Source organism: Trichosurus vulpecula, chromosome 5 (genome assembly GCF_011100635.1).
Source record: "Trichosurus vulpecula isolate mTriVul1 chromosome 5, mTriVul1.pri, whole genome shotgun sequence".
Lineage (NCBI taxonomy): Eukaryota > Metazoa > Chordata > Mammalia > Diprotodontia > Phalangeridae > Trichosurus > Trichosurus vulpecula.
Genome location: NC_050577.1, coordinates 248463755 through 248487426, shown reverse-complemented (window position 1 = coordinate 248487426; position 23672 = coordinate 248463755). Strand labels below are relative to the sequence as shown.

The window sequence follows — 23672 nt, the reverse complement described above, 5'->3', positions numbered from 1 at the left end:
CCCAAGCTGATGAAACCTTGAATTCTTACACTAAGAGCAACAAGGGAACAGAAAGGCAGCATAAAGAATTCAGACTGTAGTCATCCAGACCTTCTCTGGGTGTAACAGTGATGAGCAACCATCATGGGATACCCTGAATCCAAGAATGCTGTACAATGATGGGCAACCCATCATGACATACTCTGAATCCAAGAAAGTTTTAGAACTTAAAAATTTTGTACAGACATAAGGTTCAAGAAGTTTCTAGTGAGAGTCTGATGACACAGATCAGTAATTATTTCGATTTAGTAATTATTACTTAGAGTCTTGGAGAGTTGTCTGAAGCATAGCAAGGTTAAGTGACTTGCCCGAGGTCACACAGACTGGTTGTAGTAGAGGTAAGATTCAAACTTGAATCTTCTTGCCTCTGAAGCCAACTTTTTATCTACTACCCCAGAGTCCCTCTTGATGTTCACCTTTATTAAGAAAAACTTCCTTTGAGACATTAGGCCAATATATCTGCCCTTTTGTTAACATCCAGTGACAATCAGGAGGTTATTAAAGGAATGATGTCAACCACAAAATGACCACAGAAGATGATTAGTGCATCCGCCACCACAGACCACCAAACGTTTGGATAAACATTTCTACTGCCAAAGAAATAATTGAGTCAGTCAGCTATCCAAGTTTATCTATTTCCCCTAAAGAAACTGTGGGACGGTCACTTATTCAGAAAAAGAGACAAAAGCTCAAAACCACTGTTGTGGCCAGAGGTTGTATAGGATGGGGAAAAGAATTTTGAGGAGGAGGATACAGGAGAACTATGTTGGGGTGGCAGAGACTATAGGATTATTAAAACTCTTGCCAGACACCTATTCAAGGAAGTGCATCGTGTGGCCCTGTGAAACATGCTTCTTTGAGCTCTCCTGGAGTGAGTTAGTAATGAAACTTCTTAAGATGTACCAGAGGGTTTCAGGATCTGTATTACTTTGCAGCCTCAGTTCCTCTACAGCAGAGTTGTGTGTTTTTTAAACCTGGAATCAATGAATTCCTATGGTCTCTATAGGCAGAATTTTGGGGGATTGGGAGGTCTGTGAATTTAAAACACCTTTATTTTCACTAATCTTTGAAATTTTGTTTTTAAAAACATCATCATTCTGACAAGAGGTCCATGGGCCCCACCAGACTTCCAAAGTAGTCTATGACATAAAAAGGTTAAGAATCTATGTTTTATTGGATAGGACAGAGGAAGGTCAGGACTAGAATATGAGTTCAAGGGTTATCAAAACCTATTAGGAACATTGAGTTTCTAAAACTAAGAGCAAGACCAGTCTTCTGCTTGGTTGAGCTTTTAAGGATCACTCAGCCTAAGCTATTACACATTATAAATATAGTCACTTCCTAAAACAACCTAGCCAAGTTACCTTGTGAATCATGATGTCAATGAACTCATCCTTCTTTTGTGTTACTATCCTCCTCCCCCTCCCCCAACAAATAAAACAAAAATAGCATGGATAACTAAAAATACCACTCACCACGATAATCACATTTGCTTCAGGGATTGGAAGGTTTTCCACTTCTAGATCTTGACCTGTCATCGCTAGCAAATTGAGAGATGGGTCGTACGCAGGTCTAGTAAATGTGGACTTAACAATTATGCCAGGATGTCGTTTGCTTGTTTGCATATGAGAAGGGGAATGGAAGCTGTGTTTATATGTTTTTTCATGGCTTGTGTCCAAGCTCTTCTCAATAGTTTGCGCGTGATGATAGATAAATACAGGCTTCCCAATCTTCCTCTGATGAATTGCCAAGAGGTGGTCACTATCTCCTGAAAAACATCCTGTAGGGAAAAAAGGAGAGAGACAGGAGTCAGAAATCATATTTATATAGATGGACGGACCAATCAGATAAAATACTTGCATCCTCCCAAGAAGTCTCATGATTTCTAAAAGATTTTTTTCTTGTTTTACATAATGTAATACAGGTGCATAGCCTCCTTAGCAACATCAGGGTCTTGATTGGTCAATTTTCTACGTCCAAAATCAGTTGATAAGTCATGTTAGTTCTATCTCTACAACATTTACTAAGCACCTGCTATGAGACAGGTACTGCTCTAAATTGTTGTTTGTCCTTGATTTCAAAGAGGACCAATGACACCATTGGGTGATAGCTTGATTTTTGCATGAATTGGATTGAAGTGAGGCAGAGTTGCACAAAGTTGTCAGCCTTATTCTCTCTTCCAGAGTCTTCAAAGTCCAATGGCCAGACAAAAGTCAGAATGACTGGCAATGGCCTGGGATGCAATGGATGACCTTGGCATCTTTAATGCCAAACTGTAAGTGTTCCATAGTGCCTGCTTCAGCCTCCTTCGTGGCTGTTGGGACAAATTGTTCTCATCCTCCCAAACCACTGGGTCTTCACATGCTTGAGGTAGACATCTCCCTAACACACTGAGGGGTTTGAGGCCTGTTGGTTACCCTCAACCTGGTTTAGCCTGTCTACCAAGGTGGATTTTATTGGGGTGTGGCCACTGGATATGCTATAGTTTCTTGGAGCCACCGGCGAGAGTTGGATGACTAGTTAGATACCAAAGGTAGATGAGCATCCCTGAAAAGCACTCAGCAAACCCTCACACCGGAGGTACTAGTCCTCCTTTAACACGTTATGTTATATTACAACCATGATCTCAATTCCTCTAATAGTATCTCATTATCTCTAGAACAAAATATAAACTTCTCTGTCATTTAACCCTTAACAAACTAGCCCAACTTACTTCTCAGGTTTACTTCTTATTATTCCTCTTAATGGATCCTATGGGACAGTAAAATTGGACTTCTTGCAGTTTCTCATACATGATAGTCTATCTCCTATTTCCATGAACTTCTGCTGAGACTACGCTAAGTCCTGGGCATACAAAGAAAGGCAAAAGAAGGGCCTTGCCCTCAAGGAGCTTACAATCTAATGGAGTAAGACAACGCAAAAATAAGCTAAAACAGAAAGGAAGGGTACCCTGCGGCATGGAGGCATGCTCAAAGATCAGTGAACTGCAACCAGTGGGGAAGAGTGGCTGTGCTGGGTGGAGGATCTGGGAGAAGCTCTCCACTGTCCACCCTCCACACTCTCCAATCAGAGGGTACCAATCAGCATCCCCTAGATATACATGGCTAGGTGGGAAATGATGAGATGGCATTCATGGGCATCTTCCAGGATCTAGGAGGAGCTCTCCACAAATATCTCACATTTGTCTCTTTCCCTCTATTTACATAGCCACCCCCCAGTTCCGGGCATCATCACTTCTCAAAAGGATTATTTTAATAGCTTCCTAAGTGGTCTCCTTGCTTCCTCTCTAATAAATCTCTACACAGCTGCCAAATTGATATTCATGAAGCACATATCTAGCCATGTCACTTCCCTGCCCATGAAACTTTGGTAGGTCCCTATTGCTCCTAGAATAAAAGGTGAATTTACTTAAAGTTTAAAGTTTTCTTCATAAAATATAAGCATTTAAAAAACTATTTAAAGTGCTTCATAGTTTGGCATTAATTCATCTCTCTGGACTGATTTTTCATTATTCTCAATCGTATCTATGTTCAGGCCAAACTGTCCAAATTACTGTTTCCCATCCATGACATTTGATCTCTCATCTCCATGCCATCGTGTGGAGTGTCCCACATGCCCAGAATATTCTCTTTTCTCACCTCCACCTTTTGGAACCCTTAATCATACATCCTATGAAACCTGTACAGCCTACTAGTGCCATGCCGGGAAACTGAGTCACTTCCATCTGAATTGTCTTAGGAAGATTCTGAATATCACTTGGCAGGAGAAAGTACTAGACATTGAGGTCCTTTCTCAAACTAAACTGCCAACTATTCAAACTCTACTACAGAGAGTGCTATTTTGATGGGCTGGCTACGTGTTTCTAATGCCAAAAGGCTATTTTATGGAGAACTCAACACAAGGCAAGTGCTCACATGGATGTCAGAAGAAGTGATGCAAGGATACACTAGTCTCTCTGAAGAGCTTTGGAATCCATTTGAGACATGGGAGACATTGGCACAGGGCTGTCAAGAATGGCATGCCTGCAGCAACAAAGGCACTGTGTTTTATGAGCAAAGCAGAGTTGCAGTAGCTCAAAAGGAACTGAGATGTGCAAATTTAAAGATACCCCCACTCAAAGTGTTCATATTGGTTATTTATGGCTGATATCCTCTCTCTCTCTCCTTCTCTTTCTTGTCTCCAAAGGAAGATAAATTTTGATGGCCAGAAGCTGCCCACTTAACTTGGGGTTCACTGGCTAGATTCCTTTGTTTCTGTCTGTCTGTCTTTTTGTCTCTCTTCCTTCCTTCCTCCCTCCTTCCCTTCCTCCCTCTCTCCCTTCCTTCTTTCCTTTCTTTCTTTCTTCCTTCCTTCCTTCCTTCCTTCCTTTCTTTCTTTCTTTCTTGCTTTCTTGCTTTCTTTCTTTCTTTCTTTCTTTCTTTCTTCCTTTCTTTCACAAAACCTTAAATCCAGTTCACTCTGAACCTCATAGATTAGACCACAATAGGTTCCTGCCCAAGCTGCACTTAATGGCTGTATTTTGGGCCCTCCTGGATTAGAGTGAATGTCAATGGTAACTGTTTCTCTTTGGAACAGCAACCCTGGGAGTCTTCCCCTTCCAGCTTGATTTTTTTTCTTTTTTTCTCATTAAAGCGGCCATCCCTTGACTCACTTCTTAAAGAGGCCTATTCACCGAATGCCTATTACCTCACTCTATGTGAGCACATGAAAAGGCCTTAGCCCAAAAGGGCCAAGGTCTCCCATTGCATCCTGGGTCATCTCCAGTCGTCCTGATGAATATGGCCACTGGACCCAGATGGCTCTGGAAGAGAAAGTGAGGCTGGTGACTTTGTACAGCTCTCCCTCACTCAAATCAAAGTCAACTGTAAGTCATGTCATCATTTCCCTGATGCCATGGTCCTCTTCAAAACTGAAGGACAAACACAACCAGCCTGATATGTGGTAGAGTCTTCCAAACTTGTATTGGTCTAATCAACCACAGTTAGACACACGGTACCTTGATCCCAACATAGTGATGTCATTTTGGTCCTCTTTGAGAACAAAGGATAATAACCAATCACCAGCTCAACTTTCATCTCCTTCAAGAGACCTTTCCTGTTTTCACACAGTTACTAGTGTTCCTTTCCAAATTATTTTGATTGACTTTCATTTATTTATATAGTTGCATTTTCTAATCTGTATGTATGTTTCCCCACAGTACAATGGAAAGTTTTTAAGAGCTGGGGTTATTTTGTTTTTATTTTTCTGCCTCCTCAGCATCTAGCACTTGTCTAGCATGCAGTAGGGACTCAGTAAATGTTTGTTGAATTAGACTGAATTGGGATCAGAGGCTGTCTTATGTATCTTTGCATCTCCCTCAACATATAGAAAAAAAATTACAACCTTAATAGATGGTGTGCTGAATGAACAGTGCTGAAACCACTTTCTTTCTTTAAAACCTTGTCAAATAATTCTCTTTAAATAGTTACTTTAAGGATTATGCTTGAAGCCTCCACTTGAATAACTTTAGTGACTTTCCTCTAGGAGAGCTCATTATTTAACAAGCAAGCCTATTCCACTTTTAGACAACTCTAATTGTTAGTAAATTTGTCTTTATATTAAGCTGAAATTGGCCTCTCTGCAATTCTCGCACATTTTGCTGTCAGCAGGCAAGTGGGAGTAAATAGAATCTAACCTTTAAAAGACAGTTCTCCAAGTATTTGAAAATTATCATATCTAATCCCCCCTCTCATGCACCAAATCTCTTCTCTAGGCCAAACATGTGCAATTCCTTCAACCAGCCTGCACATGGAGGAGGAGGATATGGAGGAGGAAAAAAGAAGGAAGAAGAAAAGGAAAAAGAGAAAGAAACAAAGAAATAGAAAGAAGTATCAATGACCCATTTTATCAATTCACAAAAGAAAAGATGAAAGTTCAAAAGGGGAAAGAAAAGCAAAGAAGTCTTGGTATTATGGTGATAAATCTAATTTACAGTTTTAAAACTTCTACTTAATAGAAATTTAAAGTTTCATGTACAATCCTATTTTCTGATACTTCGTAGATTCAAATGTTTGTTAATGTTTCTTAATTTTGTAATTTTTTAAAAAATGAAAACGTAAGAATTGTACACCAGGAGTTGCCACTAAAAATATCTACAAAATTTCCTATCCAAGTTTGCAGAAGTGGAGTGCTGTGTATGTGGTGGAGGGCTTTGAATGTTGGACTTGATGGATATGTTGGTGAGCTTTGCCTCCATCTTTTTTTTATTCTTTGTTATATGCCACAGCTCTCTGGAGAGGGAAGAGAAAGAGAGGACAGAAGGATATATTGGGAAATGAAAGTGATGCGTAAACATGATATCAACATTATTTTATATTTAGTAGTATTTTACTTTCCCAATTTCCCAATTCCCAAGCCAATTTTTGGCATTCATTTTCCACAAAATTTTGAGTTTCAGATTTTTCTCCCTCCCTCCACTCCCTTCTTCTGAAAATGGTAGGCAATTTGATATAGGTTATACATGTGCTATAGTAGAAAACATATTTACATATTGGTCACAGTTGTGAAAAAAAAACAAATCAAAAGAAAAGAAACACAGAAAAGAATAAAGTAATGAAAATATATGTTTTAATCTACATTCGGAGGCTACCACCTCTCTATCTGGATGTCAATAGTATTTTCCTTTGTGAGTCCTTTGTACTTGTTTGGATGATTTGTTGCTGAGAAGAGCTGAATCATTCATAGACAGATCATCACACAATGCTGCTGATATGGTGTACAATGTTTTCCTGGGTCTGCTTATGTCACTTTGCATCAGTTCATATAAGTCTTTCCAGGTTTTTCTGAAATCTTCCCATTCATTACTTCTTATTGCACAATAGTATTCCATTACATTCATATACCACAGCTTGTTCTGTCATTCCCCAATTGATGGACATCTCCTCAATTTCCAATATTTTGCCACCACAAAAAGGGCTGCTATAAATATTTTTGAACATGTAGGTCCTTTTCCCTTTTTATAATCTCTTTGGGATACAAATGTAGTAGCACTATTGTTGGATCAAAGGGTATGCACAATTCAGTTGCCCTTTGGGCACAGTTCCAAGTTGCTCTCCAGAATGGTTGGATCAGTTCACAACTTCACCAACAGTGCACTAGTGCCCCAATTTTCCCACATCTTCTCCAGCATTTATAATTTTCCTTTTCTGTCATATTAGACAATCTGACAGGTATGAGGTGATACCTCAGAGTTGTCTTAATTTGCATTTCTCTAATCAAAAGTGATTTAGAGTAGTTCTTCACATGCTTATGGATAGCTTTTATTTCTTCATCTGAAAACTGCTTGTTCATATCATTTGACCATTTATCAGTTGGGGAATGGCTGGTATTATAAATTTGACTCAGTTCTGTATATATCTGAGAAATGAGGCCTTTATCAGAGACATTTGCTGTAAAGATTTTTTCCTCAGCTTTCTGCTTTCCTTCTAATCTTGGATGCATTGGTTTTATTTGTACAAAAGCTTTTGATTTTAATATATTCAAAATTATTTATTTTACATTCTGTAATGCTCTCTGTCTTTTCTTTGGTCATGAATTCTTACCTTCCCTATAGAACCGACAGGTGGACTATTTCTTGCTTTTTTAATTTGCTTATGGTGTCACCCTTTATGTCAAATCATGTACAAGTTTTGATCTTATCTTGGTATACAGTATGAGATGCTGGTCTATACCTACTTTGTGTTCTATTTTTTTTCCAGTTTTTCCAGGAGTTTTTGTCAAATAGTGAGTTCTCATCCCAAAGTCTGGGGGCTTCACATTTATCAAACACTAGATTACTATGGTCATTGACTACTGTGTCTTGTTTATCAAACAATGGGTTACTATGGTTATTGATTACTGTGTCTCGTGTACCTAAACTATTCCACTGATCCACCACTCTATTTCTTAGCCAGTACCAGATAGTTTTGATGATTACTGCTTTATAATATAGTTTGAGATCTGATATTTTTACGCAACCTTCTTTTTTATTTTTCATTAATTCCTTTGATATTAATGACCTTTTAAACTTCCAGATGAATTTTGCTATTATTTTTTCTAGTTCTATCAAATAATTTTTGGTAGTTTGATTGAATAAATAAATAAATTTAAATAGAATTCTAATTTTTATTATATTGGCTTGGCCTACCCATGAGTAATTGATATTTTTTCAATTATTGATATCTGATTTATTTGTATGAAAAGTGTTTTGTAATTGTGTTCATATAGTTCTGGGGTTTGTCTTGGCACATTGACTCCAAAATAGTTTAGATTGTTTACAGTTATTTTAAACAGAATCTTTCTTTCTCTTTCTATCCTTTGCTGCTGGGCTTTGTAGGTCATAGAAAGAAATGGTAATGATTTCTTAGGATTTATCTTATATCCTAAAACTTTGCAAAAGTTGTTTATTATTTCAAGTAGTTTTTTTTAAGTATACCATCATAACATCTGCAAATAGTGACAGTTTTGTTTCCTCATTGCCTGTTCTAATTCCTTCTATTTCTTCTCTTATTGCTACAGCTAATATTTCTAGTACTATATTGAATAATAGCGGTGATTATGAGCATACTTGCTTCACCCCTGATCTTATTGGGAAGGCTTCTAGCTTATCCACATTACAGATAACACTTTCTGATGGCTTTAGATAGATACTGCTTATCATTTTAAAGTAAACTTCATTTATTCCTATGGTCTCTAGTAGAATAGGTGCTGTATTATGTCAAAAGCTTTTTCAGTATCTATCAAGATAATCATGTGGTTTTTGTTGGTTTTGTTATTGTTGATCAATTATGATGATAGTTTTCCTGATATTGAACCAAACCTGTATTCCTGGTATAAACCCCATCTGGTCATAGGGTATAATCCTTGTGATACATTTCTGTAATCTCCTTGCTATTATTTTGTTCAAAATGTTTGCATCAATATTCATTAGGGAAATTGGTCTATGATTTTTTTCTCTGTTTTAGCTTTTCTTGGTTTAGGTACCAGCACCATCTTTGGCATTTGGTAGGATTCTTTCACTTGTGTTTCCAAGTAGTTTATATAGTATTGGAATTAATTGTCTTCTGAATATTTGGTAGAATTCACTTTGAACTTATCTGTCCGTGGGGATTTTTTTCTCAGAGAGTTCATTAATGGCTTGTTCAATTTCTTTTTTCTAAGATAGGGTTATTTAGGCATTTTATTTCCTGATCTGTTAATCTGGATAATTTATATTTTCATAAATATTCACTGATTTCACTTAGGTTGTCAGATTTGTTGGCATATAATTGGGCAAAACATTTCCTAATGATTGTTTTAACTTCTTCATTGGTAGTGATTTTACCCTTTTCATTTTTGATACTGGATGTTTGGTGTTCTTTCTTTTTTTAATCAAACTAACCAATGGTTTACCTACCTTTTTGGGTTTTTTCTTAAAACCAGCTCCTAGATTTATTTATTGGCTCAATAGTTTTTTTTTAACTTTCAATATTATTAATCTCACCTTTGATTGTCAGGATTTTCAATTTGGTGCTCAATTGGGGATATTTAATTTGTTCTTTTTCTAGGTTTTTTTTTTTGTTTCATGCACAATTCATCTGTTCTTTTTCCATTTTGTTAATGTAAGAATTTGGAGAAATCATTTTTCCCCTAAATACTGCTTTGGCTGCATCCCATAAATTTTTGTATGTTGTCTAATTATTGTCTTTCTCTTTAATGAAATTATTGTTTGCTTCTATGATTCGTTCTTTGATTCATTCTTTAGGATTAGATTATTTAGTTTCCAATTGATTTTTAATTTATCTTTCCATTGCCCTTTGTTGAATGCAATTTTATTGCATTATTATTTGAAATGAATATAGCTAATATTTCAGCTTTTCTACATTTGATTTTGAGGCTTTTATGCCCTAAAACATGGTCAATTTTTCTGTAGGTAGTATGTGCCATTGAGAAAAGGGTATATTCCTTTCTGTTCCCATTCAGTTTTCTCCAAAGGTCTGTCATATCTAACTTTTCTAATATTCTATTTACTTCCTTAATTTCTTGTTTATTTTTTGGTTCAATTTATAAAGTTTTGAAATGAGGCAGTTGAGGTCCCCCACTAGTATAGTTTTGCTGTCTATTTCTTCCTGTAACTACCTTAAGTTCTCCTTTAAGAATTTATGCTATACTGCTTTGTGCATATATGCTTAGTATTGATATTGCATCATTGTTTATGGTACCTTTTAGCAAGATGTTTTTTCCTTCCTTATCTCTTTTAATTAGGTCTATTTTTTCTTTTATTTTGTTTGAGATCAGGATTGCTAGCCCTGCTTTTTTTTAAACTTCATCTGAACAGATTCTGCTCCAGCCTCTTACCTTACTTTACGTGTCTCTGCTTCAATGTATTTCTTGTAAACAACATATTGTAGGATTCTGGCTTTTGATCCACTCTGCTATCTGCTTCTGTTTTATTGGAGAGTTCATCCCATTCACATTCACAGTTATGATTACTGTGTATTTCCCTCCATCCTATTTTTCCTCCTGTTTGTCCATTCCTTTCAACCTTTCCCTCCTCACCAGTGTTTTGCTTCTGTCTACCACTTCCTCTGATCTGCCCTCCCCTCTGTCAGTTTTCCCCCCAACGCTTTACTTAATTTCTTCCCCTCCTACTTCACTGTCAGGTAAGACAGATTTCTATGTTGAACTGATTGTATATGTTGTTCCTTCTTTGAGACAATACTGATGAAAGGAAGATTTAAGTGATGTCTATCACCCACCCTTTCATCTTCCCCACAACTGTCATTGGTCTTTTGCTCCTCTTCGTGTGAAATAATTAACCTCACCCTATATCTCTCCTTTTCTTCTGTACCCAATGTACTCTGCTTCCTCACCCCTTAATTATTTTTTAATTTCATTCCCTTAAATTTGCCTTACACCTGTATCCTCTGTCTATGTATATTCCTTCTAGCTGTACTGTTAATGATACAATTTTAAAGAATTACAAATATTATCTTCCTGTATAGAGATGTAAACAGTTTGGCTTTATTGAATCCCTTATGTCTTCTTTTCCTTTTTTTGTTTTTACCGGTTTATGCTTCTCTTGGGTCTTGAAGTTGGAGATCAAATTTTTTGTTTAATTCTAGTCTTCTCCTTGTGAAAGCTTAAAATCCTTCTATTTCATCAAATGACCATTTTTTCTCTTGATGCATTATGCTTAATTTCACCAGATAACTGATTCTTGGTTATAGTTTTAGCATCTTTGCCTTCCAGAATATATTTTTCCATGACATCTGATCTTTTAATGCTGCGGCTGCTAAGTTTTGTGTAATCCTAATTGCGGCTCCCTGATATTTGAATTGTTTCTTTCTGTCCACTTGAAGTATTTTTTCCTTAACCTGATAGTTCTGAATTTTGGCTATAATTTTCCTTTGAGTTTCTATTTTAGAATCTCTTTCCTGAGGTGATCAGTGGATTTGACATTGTTCTCCTCTTCTGAGTTTGTGTCTTAATCTTCCTTGTCATTATAATAACTTTCTATTGTCAGATTCTTTTGAGGGAGGAGGTTGCTCATTTTTTTGGCCTTGTTCCTTTCTTTGAAATTTGAGTTCTGCTCCCAGGGCAGAAGGTGCACTGTCTCAGGCTTCTTGTGACAGGGGCAGTAGGCTCTGGATGTTTACCTGGAGCTTCCTTCTAAAAAATAATATTATTTGGTATATTTTTATGTCATCTTGAATTCCTGATATGTTCTTCTCTCACACCCAGTTAACCATCCCTTATAACAAAAAAATTTTTAAAAGGAAGTGAAAATAGAAGAATAAAAAGTTTAGCAAAACTAACCAAGTCCAGCACTATACATTGTTTTTCATAACCTTAATCTCCCCCACCCCAACCTCCACCCATTTCTACAAAAGAGGGGTGGGGAAAGTGTATTTTAATCTCTCTTCTTTGTGGTGAAGACTGATAAATATTATTATACAGCATTTAGTTTCAATCAATTCACAAGCATTTATTAAGAGTTACTATGTACCAAGCATGGTGCTAAGCACTGGGAATATAAAGAAAAAGTAAAAACAGTCCCTGACCTAAAGATACATTCTAACGTGGGGAGACAATATAAATAAATCATAATATACAGAATAAATACCAAATTGATGGAAATGAATCTTAAAAGGAATAGCAGTTTGTTCTATTTTGTTACAGCTGTTACTGTTTTTTCCATGCACACTATCATAATTATGGCATATTATATTTTCCTGTCTCTTTTTTCACTTTGTATCAGCTTGCAGTTTTCCCTGAAGACTTCACATTCATCATTGTTCACAGTACCTTAATATTCCATTACGTTCACCCACAATTTACTTAACTATCCCTTGTTCAGTAGGCATCTATTTGGCTTCCAGTTCTTTTCTACTATAAAAGCTTCTGCTACAAATATTTTGGTGATTATTGGATGTCTTTACTTTAATGACCTCAGAACATATACCTAGCAGTGAGATATCTGGCTCAAATTGTATGAATATTTTAGTCACTTTCTTAGCTTAATTTTAAATTCTTTTCCAGAATGTTTAGACGAATCAACATTTCCATCAACAATTTAATATTGTTCCTATTTTAACACAATGCCTTCAATGCTATTAATATCTTTTGTCATCCTTGAAAATTTTCTGGGTGTGAACTGAAACTTCAGAGTTGTTTTGATTTGTATTTCTCTTAAAAGTAATTTATGAGAAGAGTCAAGTCTATCAAAGTTGCTCACTCAGCACTGTTGATAGATTTGACTCCTCTCATCAATGTAAGGTTCAAAGACAGCTCCAACAGACTCATGATGGAAAAAGCTATGCACATCCAGAGAAAGAATTATGGAATTTGAATACAGATTGGGACAAACTTTTTGCTCTCTTTTTTTCCTTCTTTTTTGGTTTCATTTTTTTTTCTCATGATTCATTCCATTGGTTATAATTCTTCTTTACAACTGGACTATTATGTAAATAATTTCAGTGTGAAGGTATGTGTAGAACCTACATTGGATCACATGCCATCTTGGGTGAGGGAGGTGGAAGGAGAGGAGGGAGAGAAAATTTGGAACCCAAAAACTTGCGGAACTGAGTGTTGTAAACTAAAAATAAAAAAATAAATTTATGAAAAATTTTAAAAAATAATTTATATCTCTTTGTTTATCAAATTCATTTGTTTATGTGTCTCTTTATATACTCTGTTCTATTTACCTACTTTCCTTTTAAAGCCAATCCTAACTAGTTTTTAATAATCGCCACTTTATAGGGCAACTTGAGTTATGGAAATGTTGTTCCTCTGTAATTGCTACCTTCCCCCTCCATTATTTCCTTTAAGAGCCTAGATTTTTGCTTCTCCAAATGAATGATATTATTTTTATTTGTTCTATAAAGTATCCCTTTGGTGGTTTGACTCACATATTCTATAAATTAATTTGGGTAACATCACCATTTTTATTAGACTGTTGTAGCCCCGCCATGAACAATCAATATGCCTCCAGTTATTAAAATTATTTTGGACTTCTTCAAGCATTTTATAATTCTATCTACATAGGTCTTGAGTGTTCTGTGGGAGATTGATTCTCAGATGTTTTGTGCATTATTCACTTGTTTTGAATGGAACTTTCCTTTCAATTATTCCCTCTTGGGTTTTGCTATTGCTATGATGAAATACTTTTGTGCATTTATTTTATAACCTGCTACTTAACGGAAGTTATTAGTCATCTCATTTAGTTTCTTTACTGACTCTTAGTTGTTCTCCATATAAAGTAGCTGTCATGTCATCAGAAAATAAAAAAATTTGGCCCTCTTTGCTTATGTATATGTGTAAAATTTCTTTCTCTTATTATATCACTATTATTTGCATTTCTAAGACCATGTCAAAAAACAGCAGGGAAAGGGGGGAATTCTTTATTTATTTATTAGGAAAATTATAGATTATTCCAATTTTGCATAATGGTAGCAAGACAAATGTTTTTATCATATTTTTTATATTTCTTCTATGATTATATTTAGTAGAGTTTTTAAGCATAAATGAATATTCTACTTGGTTAAAGGCTTTTAAAAAATTAATTGATGTAATAAATGGCTAAGATATTTTTATTTTGATATGATTTTAACTGTTTTCTTAATATCAAACTATCTTTGTATTACTGGTATAAATCCAACTTGATAATAAGGAATAATTATATATATAATATACACACATATGTGTACAAATACATATAATACTACATAAAAACATATGTGTGTATTCAATCTTTTGCCAGGATTTTATTTATAATTTTGAAACTGATATACTTTAATTATATTGGTCTATTATCTTTCTTTGTTTGATTCTTCTGTAGTTTAGATAGTATATTTATTTCACAAAATTGTATTTTGTACACAATTTTTTTCTCATTTTGAGAACTTAAGTAGTATTGGCTTTGATTATTCTTTTAAAAATCAACTTGTTTTCTTCTGGAAACTCTATGGTCTTTATATTGTTTATGTGTATCTCATATTTGAGATAAGCATTTTTTGGTGTCTATAGATTGTGTTCTTTCAAAATTATTGCTTTTTGCTTTTCTCCTTCCAGATTTTCCTCCACTTTTGTGTATTTATATTCCCATCAGGTGTCTTCTCTTTTGTTTCTTTGGAGAGACTCATAATCATGGATTCAAGTTTTCCATTTTGGCAATGATTTTTGCTGCTTAAATTACAAATTCTGCTTTAATAAGTCATTTATTCTTAAATCATGTCAGAGTGCATTTCCATTCTCTTTTGGGAATTCAAAGAGTCCTCTGCTTCATTTGATTTGATTCATTTCTCCTTTGTCTTGCAATGTTTATTTTGAGATTTTTGGACTCATTTAGATGTTTGGAGGCCATCTTCCCTTGTTATTGATATTTTTCCTGTTTGATTTATATGCTTGCATTCAAGGTTCTTAATTGAGCTTCCTCACTTCTGAAATCTTTGGCAATTTCATTCTCCTTCCTCAGTTTACCTTGTCACTCATTCTTTGGCTCCTTCCCTTTTGTTAATGGTTTCCCTGAGAAATGCACCTCTAAGATGTCTTAGCCTTCTCCCACACTGCAGAATTCCCATCTTCTGGACTCAGTCTCATCCCAAGTGGCTTCTTTTGGGACAAGACTGACGTTAGCTGAATGTCAGTCCTCTTTTTTTCCAGCCTGGAAGAGCCCCACACATGTGCTCTTGCCCTACCCAAGTTCCCTCTGTTCTTTGGTTCTGTGAATGAACACTGCTGCAATGTAGCACTCATGGCCTAGGCAGAACACAGAGCACAATCTTCCCATACCTCCACTTCTTTCACATGGGGAGGGGGGAAGTGAGGGAGGATAAAGCTGATTTCTATGGCTTGTTGCATCAAATGGCAAGGTGATGACAAGAGAGTGTGCTGGAAGAGACTGCAATAGCAACAAAGGAATTGCTGGGTGGATCCCAGAGCAGAATGCCAGTGCTGCCCTCCCAAAGTCTGGGGACCTGTGGGAGAGCAGGTGCTTAGTGAGTGCTAGGGAACAGGGATTAGTCTTCTTTGCTGTTAATTTATCTGGTTGTTATCTCATTAAAGTCCTTATGGTCTCAACCTATAGAGACAGTTGCAATTGCCTCACCTCTTACACCATAATTATTTTTGTGAGTTTTGACAAGTCATGAAGATCAGAGAAAATGTCAGACTTTTGTTTTGAAAGTTGTCTTGTCTTGGATTCCTTTTACTTAAATCATTTGATTTTTCTTATTTGTATACTAGTTTTCACTGAACTTGCTCTTCACTATTTCTCGTTTGTATCTGTATATTGATTTTTATTATTTGGTAGTGCCACAGTGAACTAACTGTTACATAAGTGGAATACCATTGCTGCTATAGTTTTTAATCCTTGATAATCCTCACTGAATATCATCCTCAAAACCAACACCCCCATTTTGGCAACCTGGCTTATTTGTTAGGTTGATTATAGATACTTGGTGATTCATTAAATATTCATTAAATATTTACATTATGGATCAATAATGTGAAATTATGACTTGCATTCATGCATGTGACTTGCATTCATGAAGGATTATTGATATTTTAAGTAGACTTGATATGTGGGAATGAGAGTTGGGCAACTGTAGAATTGCTTCTGTTGGAATGAGGTTAGGAAAATCCACTGAGAAAATCTGTGAATTATGAGACTTTCATAACCATTAAAAAAATCTAACAAAAATTCACATAGGCAGTAGTACCTGGAAATTGGCTTATGATCTTCCATCAAAAGAGAAATAGTCCTGGAAAAATGCTGCAAAATTAATGAGTGAAAGTTGTGGCATAGTCACTTAGGGACAAGCTTGGAATTACACTTGGGTTTTGTATCTGTGTGAGAAACTAAGACAAGATTCTTGCTATCAAGGTCAGATTATTTATTTGTGAATGATGCTTATTCCATATTTGCTATGCTAAAGATGAAAAGCCTACCCATGCCTAGACAGGGACAGTTCCCCTAATTCACATAGCAACATGACATCTGTAGGAAACCCAAAGCTAGGACCCGTACAGTGAGAAGAGATGGGTGCTTACTTAGTGTATCAGGCAAGGGCTGTATCACCTGAGTTACATAGCACAACACATCTATGAACAGGTCTAGGAAAACATACTATGGTGTAGATCATGAAAACTGGACCAACAAAATTATTTTCTTAGCAGTGATCGTTCACCCTCATGGGGAAAATGGTAGAGATCTAGGCTGAGTATGCAATAGAGCTTCAAAATGGCCCTCAGTCAGAAGAAATAGATAAAGTGAATTGTCTCTTTAAAAGTACCAAATGTTATACATTTGAAGATCTGTAAGATCTAAAGTATAGCCACCCTGGACTCATCTTTCTTAAATATTTGAAATATTCTGATTTATTTCATGGCTCCAATATTGGAGCTCATGGAGCTTTCAAAGTATGACACTATCATTCAGTGTAAACAGGAGTTAGCATCTCAATTTTTGGCACAAGTAGACTGGTAGCTAGTAATAGCACAGAAAGGAATGGTTCCTCCTGAAAAAGAGGATACGAACAGACTGATCCAAGGTGCCAAAGGATTTATAGGACTTTTAGTCTACAAAGATTAAGTGACTTTCAAAAAGGAGCCAAGTAGTGACAGAATCAGAATTTGAACCCAGGACTTCTGGTTTAAATTCCTCTGCTCTTCTCTATATAGCACCCTCAGTGACTGTTGGAAGATGGTAGTGTGTTAGGACCTCAAGGGTCCCATATCCCCCACAAATAAACTGGTTAAACCTTTTAAAATTTTCCAGAGGGAGTCTTGATAAAGAAAACAAAGAGAAAAACCTATAAGCCAGTTTATCTCTTCATCAAATCCAGACCTGTACAAAAAGACTTCAAGAAAACTGAGAAAGCTCAGAACGTGGAAGACAAAGAGTTCATTGCGTAACACCCTACACAACAGGCACTTAACACTTCACTGTGCATAAATTTGTCAAATTACTTTCTTCCCAAAGAGGGCAGCATGGAAGCACTGAGCATTGTGAAATGAGCATATATAGTTGAGAAGGAGGGTAGGCAGGGCTGTGCACTGAAAGGAGGTAAAAATGGATTGAAAAAGGAAAGGGTACCAAAGACAAATCTTGCCAATTTCACAATTTTTTTGAGGTCTAGCCCTGTTAGGAAATATGAAAAGTCTTTCACAGAATATGTAATTGGTAGTAACCCAAAGACACTAGTATGCATTTATGAAAAATTACTCTATCATCAATCAACAAGCATTTGTGGAGCCAGTTGATGTTCAGTTGTGTCCCAACTCTTCAAAACCCTATTTGGGGTTTTCTTGGCAAATACTAGAGTCATTTGCCAATTCCTTGTCCAGCTCACTTTAGAGATGAGAAACTGAGGCAAACTGGGTTAAGTGACTTGACCAAGATCACACAGCTGGTGTCTGAAGTCAGATTTTAATTCAGGAAGATGAGTCTTTCTGATTCCAAGCCCTGTTCTCTACCCACTGTGCCACCTAGTTGCCCACTATATGCCAGTCACTGCGTTAAATTCTAGGGATACAAAAAAGTGAAAAACAACCCCTGCCCCCAAGCTCTTATTTTAATGGAGGAGACAACAAGCAAACAACTGTGTACAAACAAGCTATAGACAGACTAAATTAGAGATAATCAATAGAGGCAATGCACTAGTATAAAGGGAAATCAGGAAAGGGTTCTAATGGAAAGTAGAACTAGGACTTGAAGGAACTAAGGAAAGCCAGGAGGAAAAAGGAAAAAAGGAGAGGATTCTAAGCATGAGGCACAGCTGGTGAAAATGTCCAGAATAGGGGAATGGTGCGTCTTACGCAAGGAATAGCATCAAAAGCAAAATGTGTGGGTGAAGAGAGCATATGTATTTGTGGGGACTAGGAAACAACTCAGTTGGGAATTGTTTCCAGATATGGCCATAACGGAAGAAACATTGCACCAAGAGAGAAGAACTGTATTGAGTTGCTGTGAGGGTAGATCATATTATGATTTATTATTTCAAAAGCAATGTACATAATTCCTGGCTTTGCCAGGCAGAGTGGCCTTGTACAGTCACTCTCAGCATGAACTCTTAGAATGTAAGTGCTTTAAAACAATTTCAGTGCTTTTGAAAGGAAGAATGGGACAAACCAATTCTTCCTGAAGAGACAAAGTGTACAATCACAATCACAAAGAAGGTGGCTCACACCCCTTGTCTTTTTGTGAAAAGGGAATCATATTGTATCAAGCATCATAGTCACTTTCTCCCTTAGATATGGGATTTAACATTATGCTATCCCTTCTTTCTCTTCTCATCTTCCATATCAGTAAATGGAAACTTTTCCTTTAAAAATACCATTTCTTTTTCCATTGAAGTTATTTCTGCATATTACTTCTCTTATCATATAGGCCCCCCGGCCAGTTCCCTTGAAAGAAAAACAAGTAACAATTAGTCCAAATCCAACCAATGTGGTAACTGGATCTGACAGAACATGTAACTATTCTATACCCATCATCCTTAAGTTTGCTAATGAAAGGAGGGCAGTATTCCCTCATTTCCTTTTTGTGGTCATGGTTGGTTATAAAAGATACTTAAGCGATTTTTGACTTTGTTTTACTGAGTGTTCTGTTTTCCCATTATTGAAAACATTGTCTATGCTGTTCTCTCAGTTCTGCTTACTTAACTCAGTGTGAGAAGGCAACATAGTGTATTGGAGAGAGCACTGGAGGAAAATCAAGGACACTCAAAATAAGTCAATTAAACTCAGTTTGTTCTAGAAAATAAGAATTTTTGTAGCACTCATTGAAATAACTGGTGACAATACAGCAGAGTGTGCTAAAAGTCTTTTTATCCCCTCCACTCCCAGACAGGAGGGAGAAACTTCAGGGGATTCAAGAGCCAGTAGTCAAAACAAATAGATATTTTCAAATCCAACTGCTATATATACATCCATTTAAAAAATAGAAACAAAAGTTATGCTTTTCCTCACCCCCCCCCCCCACTTTTTGTTCTTTAAGATTTTTAAAAAGACTTTTGTGAGGGGCGGAGCCAAGATGGCGGCTGGTGAGCAGGGACTAGAGTGAGCTCCGTACTCGAGTCCCTCCAAAAACCTATAAAAAATGGCTCTGAACCAATTCTAGAATGGCAGAACCCACAGAACAGCAGAGGGAAGCAGGGCTCCAGCCCAGGATAGCCTGGATGGTCTCTGGGTGAGGTCTATTCCACACGGAGCTGGGAGCTGGGAGCTGGGAGCTGGGAGCTGGGAGCTGGGAACGGAGTGGAGCAGAGCCCAGCCTGAGCGGCGTGGAACAACCAAACTTGGAGTCGGACGGATGGGGCCCTAGAGCCCTGAATATATGAGCTGCGGCAGTTACCAGACCCCTCGACCCACAAACACCAAAGACTGCGGAGAAGGTTAGTGGGAGAAGCTGCGGGAGTGGAAGGAGTTCTCGGTTCAGCTTCCAGCCCCCGGGGGCAGCGGAGGTGGGGCAGCTACAGCTGTTGTTACTTCCAGCTCCAGGCCCACCTGGTGGGAGGAATTAAGTGGCGGATCAGAGCAGGAGTGCAACAGCCTGCTGAAGATCTAAGCCCAGTCTGGACTGGGGGTTCTTGGGGAAGGAGTAGTGCGGATCTGACAGAGCTGGCACCTCCCCCCCAAACGTGGAACATAGAACTCGTTAGTCTACAAGCAGTCATACCCCACTGAAAAACTCAAGGGTTAAGTTAGTTGGTTGGGAATATGGCCAGGCAGCGAAAATGCTCCCAGATTCAGTCTCAGACTTTGGATTCTTTCTTTGGTGACAAAGAAGACCAAAACATACAGCCTAAAGAAGACAACAAAGTCATAGAGCCTACAACAAAAGCCTCCAAGAAAAACATGAACTGGCCCCAGGCCATAGAAGAACTCAAAAAAAGGATTTGGAAAAGCAAGTTAGAAAAGTAGAGGAAAAATTGGGAAGAGAAATGACAAGGATGCAAGAAAACCATGAAAAACAAGTCAATGACTTGCTAAAGGAGACCCAAAAAAATACTGAAAAATACACTGAAGAAAACAACACCTTAAAAAACAGAATAACTCAAATGGCAAAAGAGCTCCAAAAAGCCAATGAGGAGAAGAATGCCTTGAAAGGCAGAATTAGCCAAATGGAAAAGGAGGTCCAAAAGACCACTGAAGAAAATACTACTTTAAAAATTAGATTGGAGCAAGTGGAAGCTAGTGACTTGATGAGAAATCAGGATATTATAAAACAGAACCAAAGGAATGAATAAATGGAAGACAATGTGAAATATCTCATTGGAAAAACCACTGACCTGGAAAATAGATCCAGGAGAGAGAATTTAAAACTTATTGGACTACCTGAAAGCCATGATCAAAAAAAGAGCCTAGATATCATCTTTCAAGAAATTATCAAGGAGAACTGCCCTGATATTCTAGAGCCACAGGGCAAAATAGAAATTGAAAGAATCCATCGATCGCCTCCTCAAATAGATCCCAAAAAGAAATCTCCTAGGAATATTGTCGCCAAATTCCAGAGCTCCCAGATCAAGGAGAAAATACTGCAAGCAGCCAGAAAGAAACAATTTGAGTATTGTGGAAACCCAATCAGAATAATCCAAGATCTGGCAGCTTCTACATTAAGAGATCGAAGGGCTTGGAATGCGATATTCCAGAGGTCAATGGAGCTAGGATTAAAACCTAGAATCACCTACCCAGAAAAACTGAGTATCATGTTCCAAGGCAAAATATGTATTTTCAATAAAATAGAGGACTTTCAAGGTTTCTCAGTGAAAAGACCAGAACTGAATAGAAAATTTGACTTTCAAACACAAGAATCAAGAGAAGCATGAAAAGGTAATCAAGAAACGGAAATTACAAGAGGCTTACTAAAGTTGAACTGTTATGTTTACATTCCTACATGGAAAGATGATGTGTATGATTCATGAGACCTCAGTATTAGGGTAGTTGAAGGGAATATGCATATATATATATATGTTTATGTATATATACAAATGAATGTGTATGTATGTATATATCTATGTGTATATGTATGTATGTGTATGTATGTGTATATATATATATGTAAAAGAGAGAGAGCAGACACAGGGTGAGTTGAAGATGAAGGGAAGATATCTAAAAGAAATAAAATGAAATTAAGGGATGAGAGAGTATCATGCTGAGAGAGGAAGATAGGGAGAGATAGAATGGGGTGGATTATCTCACATAAAGGTGGCAAGAGGAAGCAGTTCTGTGGGAGGAGGGGAGAGGGCAGGTGAGGGGGAAATGAGTGAAACTTGCTCTCATCAGATTTGGCCTGAGGGGGAATACCATACATACTCAGTTGGGTATCTTACCCCACAGGAAAGAAGAGGGAGGAAGATAAAAAAAAATAAAAGTGGGGGGGATGATGGAGGGGAGGGCAGATGGGGGTGGAGGTAATCAAAACAAACACTTTGGAAAGGGGACAGGGTCAAGAGAGAAAATTCAATAAAGCGGGATGGGTTGGGAAGGTGCAAAATGTAGTTAGCCTTTCACAACATGAGTATTGTGGAAGGGTTATACATAATGATACATGTGTGGCCTAGGTTGAATTGCTCGACTTCTTAGGGAGGGTGGGTGGGAAGGGAAGAGGGGAGAGAATTTGGAACTCAAAGTTTTAAAATCAGATTTTCAAAAACAAAAAAAGTTTTTGCATGCAACTAAAAAATAAGATACACAGGCAATAGGGCGTAGAAATTTATCTTACCCTACAAGAAAGGAAGGGAAAAGGGGATGAGAGGGGAGGGCTGACTGGGGAACAGGTCAACCAGAATATAAGCCATCTTGGAGTGGGGGGGAGGGTAGAAATGGGGAGAAAATTTGTAATTCAAACTATCGTGAAAATCAATGCTGAAAACCAAATATGTTAAATAAATAAATTTAAATTAAATTAAAAAAAATAAATGCTCTAAAAAAAAACATTGAAGATGATGGAAAAGCCAAGAGTCGTAGTGTCAATAAGAGAGTGGAGAAGAAGGAATGGATGGAAAGTATAAGAAGCACAAGCAAAAAAAAAAGTCTAAGTCAAAAGAAAAGCATCAAGATTAGAAATAGAAACAGAAGCAAAAGTAAAGGAGAGAGGAACAATAGGAAGAGGGGCCATAGCAAAAGCAAGGTCAAGAGGAAAGGGAGGAGGAGAAGCAGGGACAGGAGCAGGATTGGGAACAAGATGGACAGTAAGAGTGGGGGGCATGCACAATATTTCCTTCTGACTTTCAGTCCAGTATGTGGAGGCTTTGTGAGCCTACTCCCAGACACGAATGAATGAAAGGCTAGTGCTATGTGGTCATGAAGAGTTCTCTAATTGGCTTCAGAGTCAAGGATACATGTACCCCTCCCTTTGTCCCTTTTTAAAACTTCTGTCTTCCCTAGTGGTCTTTGATACAGGAAGAACTGCTGTAAACCTCCAGATGGAGTTGGAGGAAAGTGTCTTCAGCTGCCTTATCCCCTCACCCAGTTACCACATATACTGAGACTACATACAGTGCCTGTTCTGTTATGATAATTCTTTTGGAATCTTAGGTGAATGAGTATTTAGAGACAGTATGGACCAGATAATGACCTTGGGGACTTCAGAAGTCAGAAAAGCCTTCCATAACTAAAGCTAATAGCAGAGACTATTAGGGCTAGTAGCAACAGTAGCTGAATCTGATGAATAGGTAGCCTTCCTTGGAGGAGCAACCTGTTCTAACCTGTCCAGCAGTAGACTGATCTGGCAGTCAAGACATCATTTCCTGAAAGGAGCCATTCAATGTAAGCTGGAAAGCTACTCATCCACCAGAAACACCATAACCAGAAAGAGAAATATCGTTCCTAGGGTTAGCTAGGAATCTAGAAGTACCCTCTCAGCTTCATGTGATCCACACATGTGTGCCCCACTGCTTTTGTGCTGTAATTCTGGGACTGAATGTATGCATGGAAGAGAGTGCGCGTCCATTTTGGGAGGAAGGTTTTCTAACTATTGTACTCACTATGCCTTCTTAGTAAATATCTTTAAAAAAAATAAAATAAAAAGACTTTTGTTTAAGACTTTAAGACTTTTGCTGGGAAGGAGAGGGAGGAGGGATATATTTGGAAATTAAATAAATAATTTGGAAAATAAATAATAAAAACCAAAA

General features: G+C 37.2%; 1 protein-coding gene across 1 annotated transcript in view; it reads right to left on the bottom strand.

Annotated features, from left to right (window-relative positions):
- Positions 1 to 353: 353 nt before the first annotated feature.
- Positions 354 to 23672, bottom strand: part of LOC118851236 (receptor-type tyrosine-protein phosphatase R-like) — a 45480-nt gene continuing 22161 nt past the window's right edge. Inside the window, exons 2-3 of the mRNA XM_036760730.1 lie at positions 1515 to 1819; positions 354 to 455 (exon numbers count right to left, since the gene is read on the bottom strand). Coding sequence (XP_036616625.1) covers positions 354 to 455; positions 1515 to 1819 — 407 coding nt within the window. The remainder of the gene's footprint in view (positions 456 to 1514; positions 1820 to 23672) is intronic.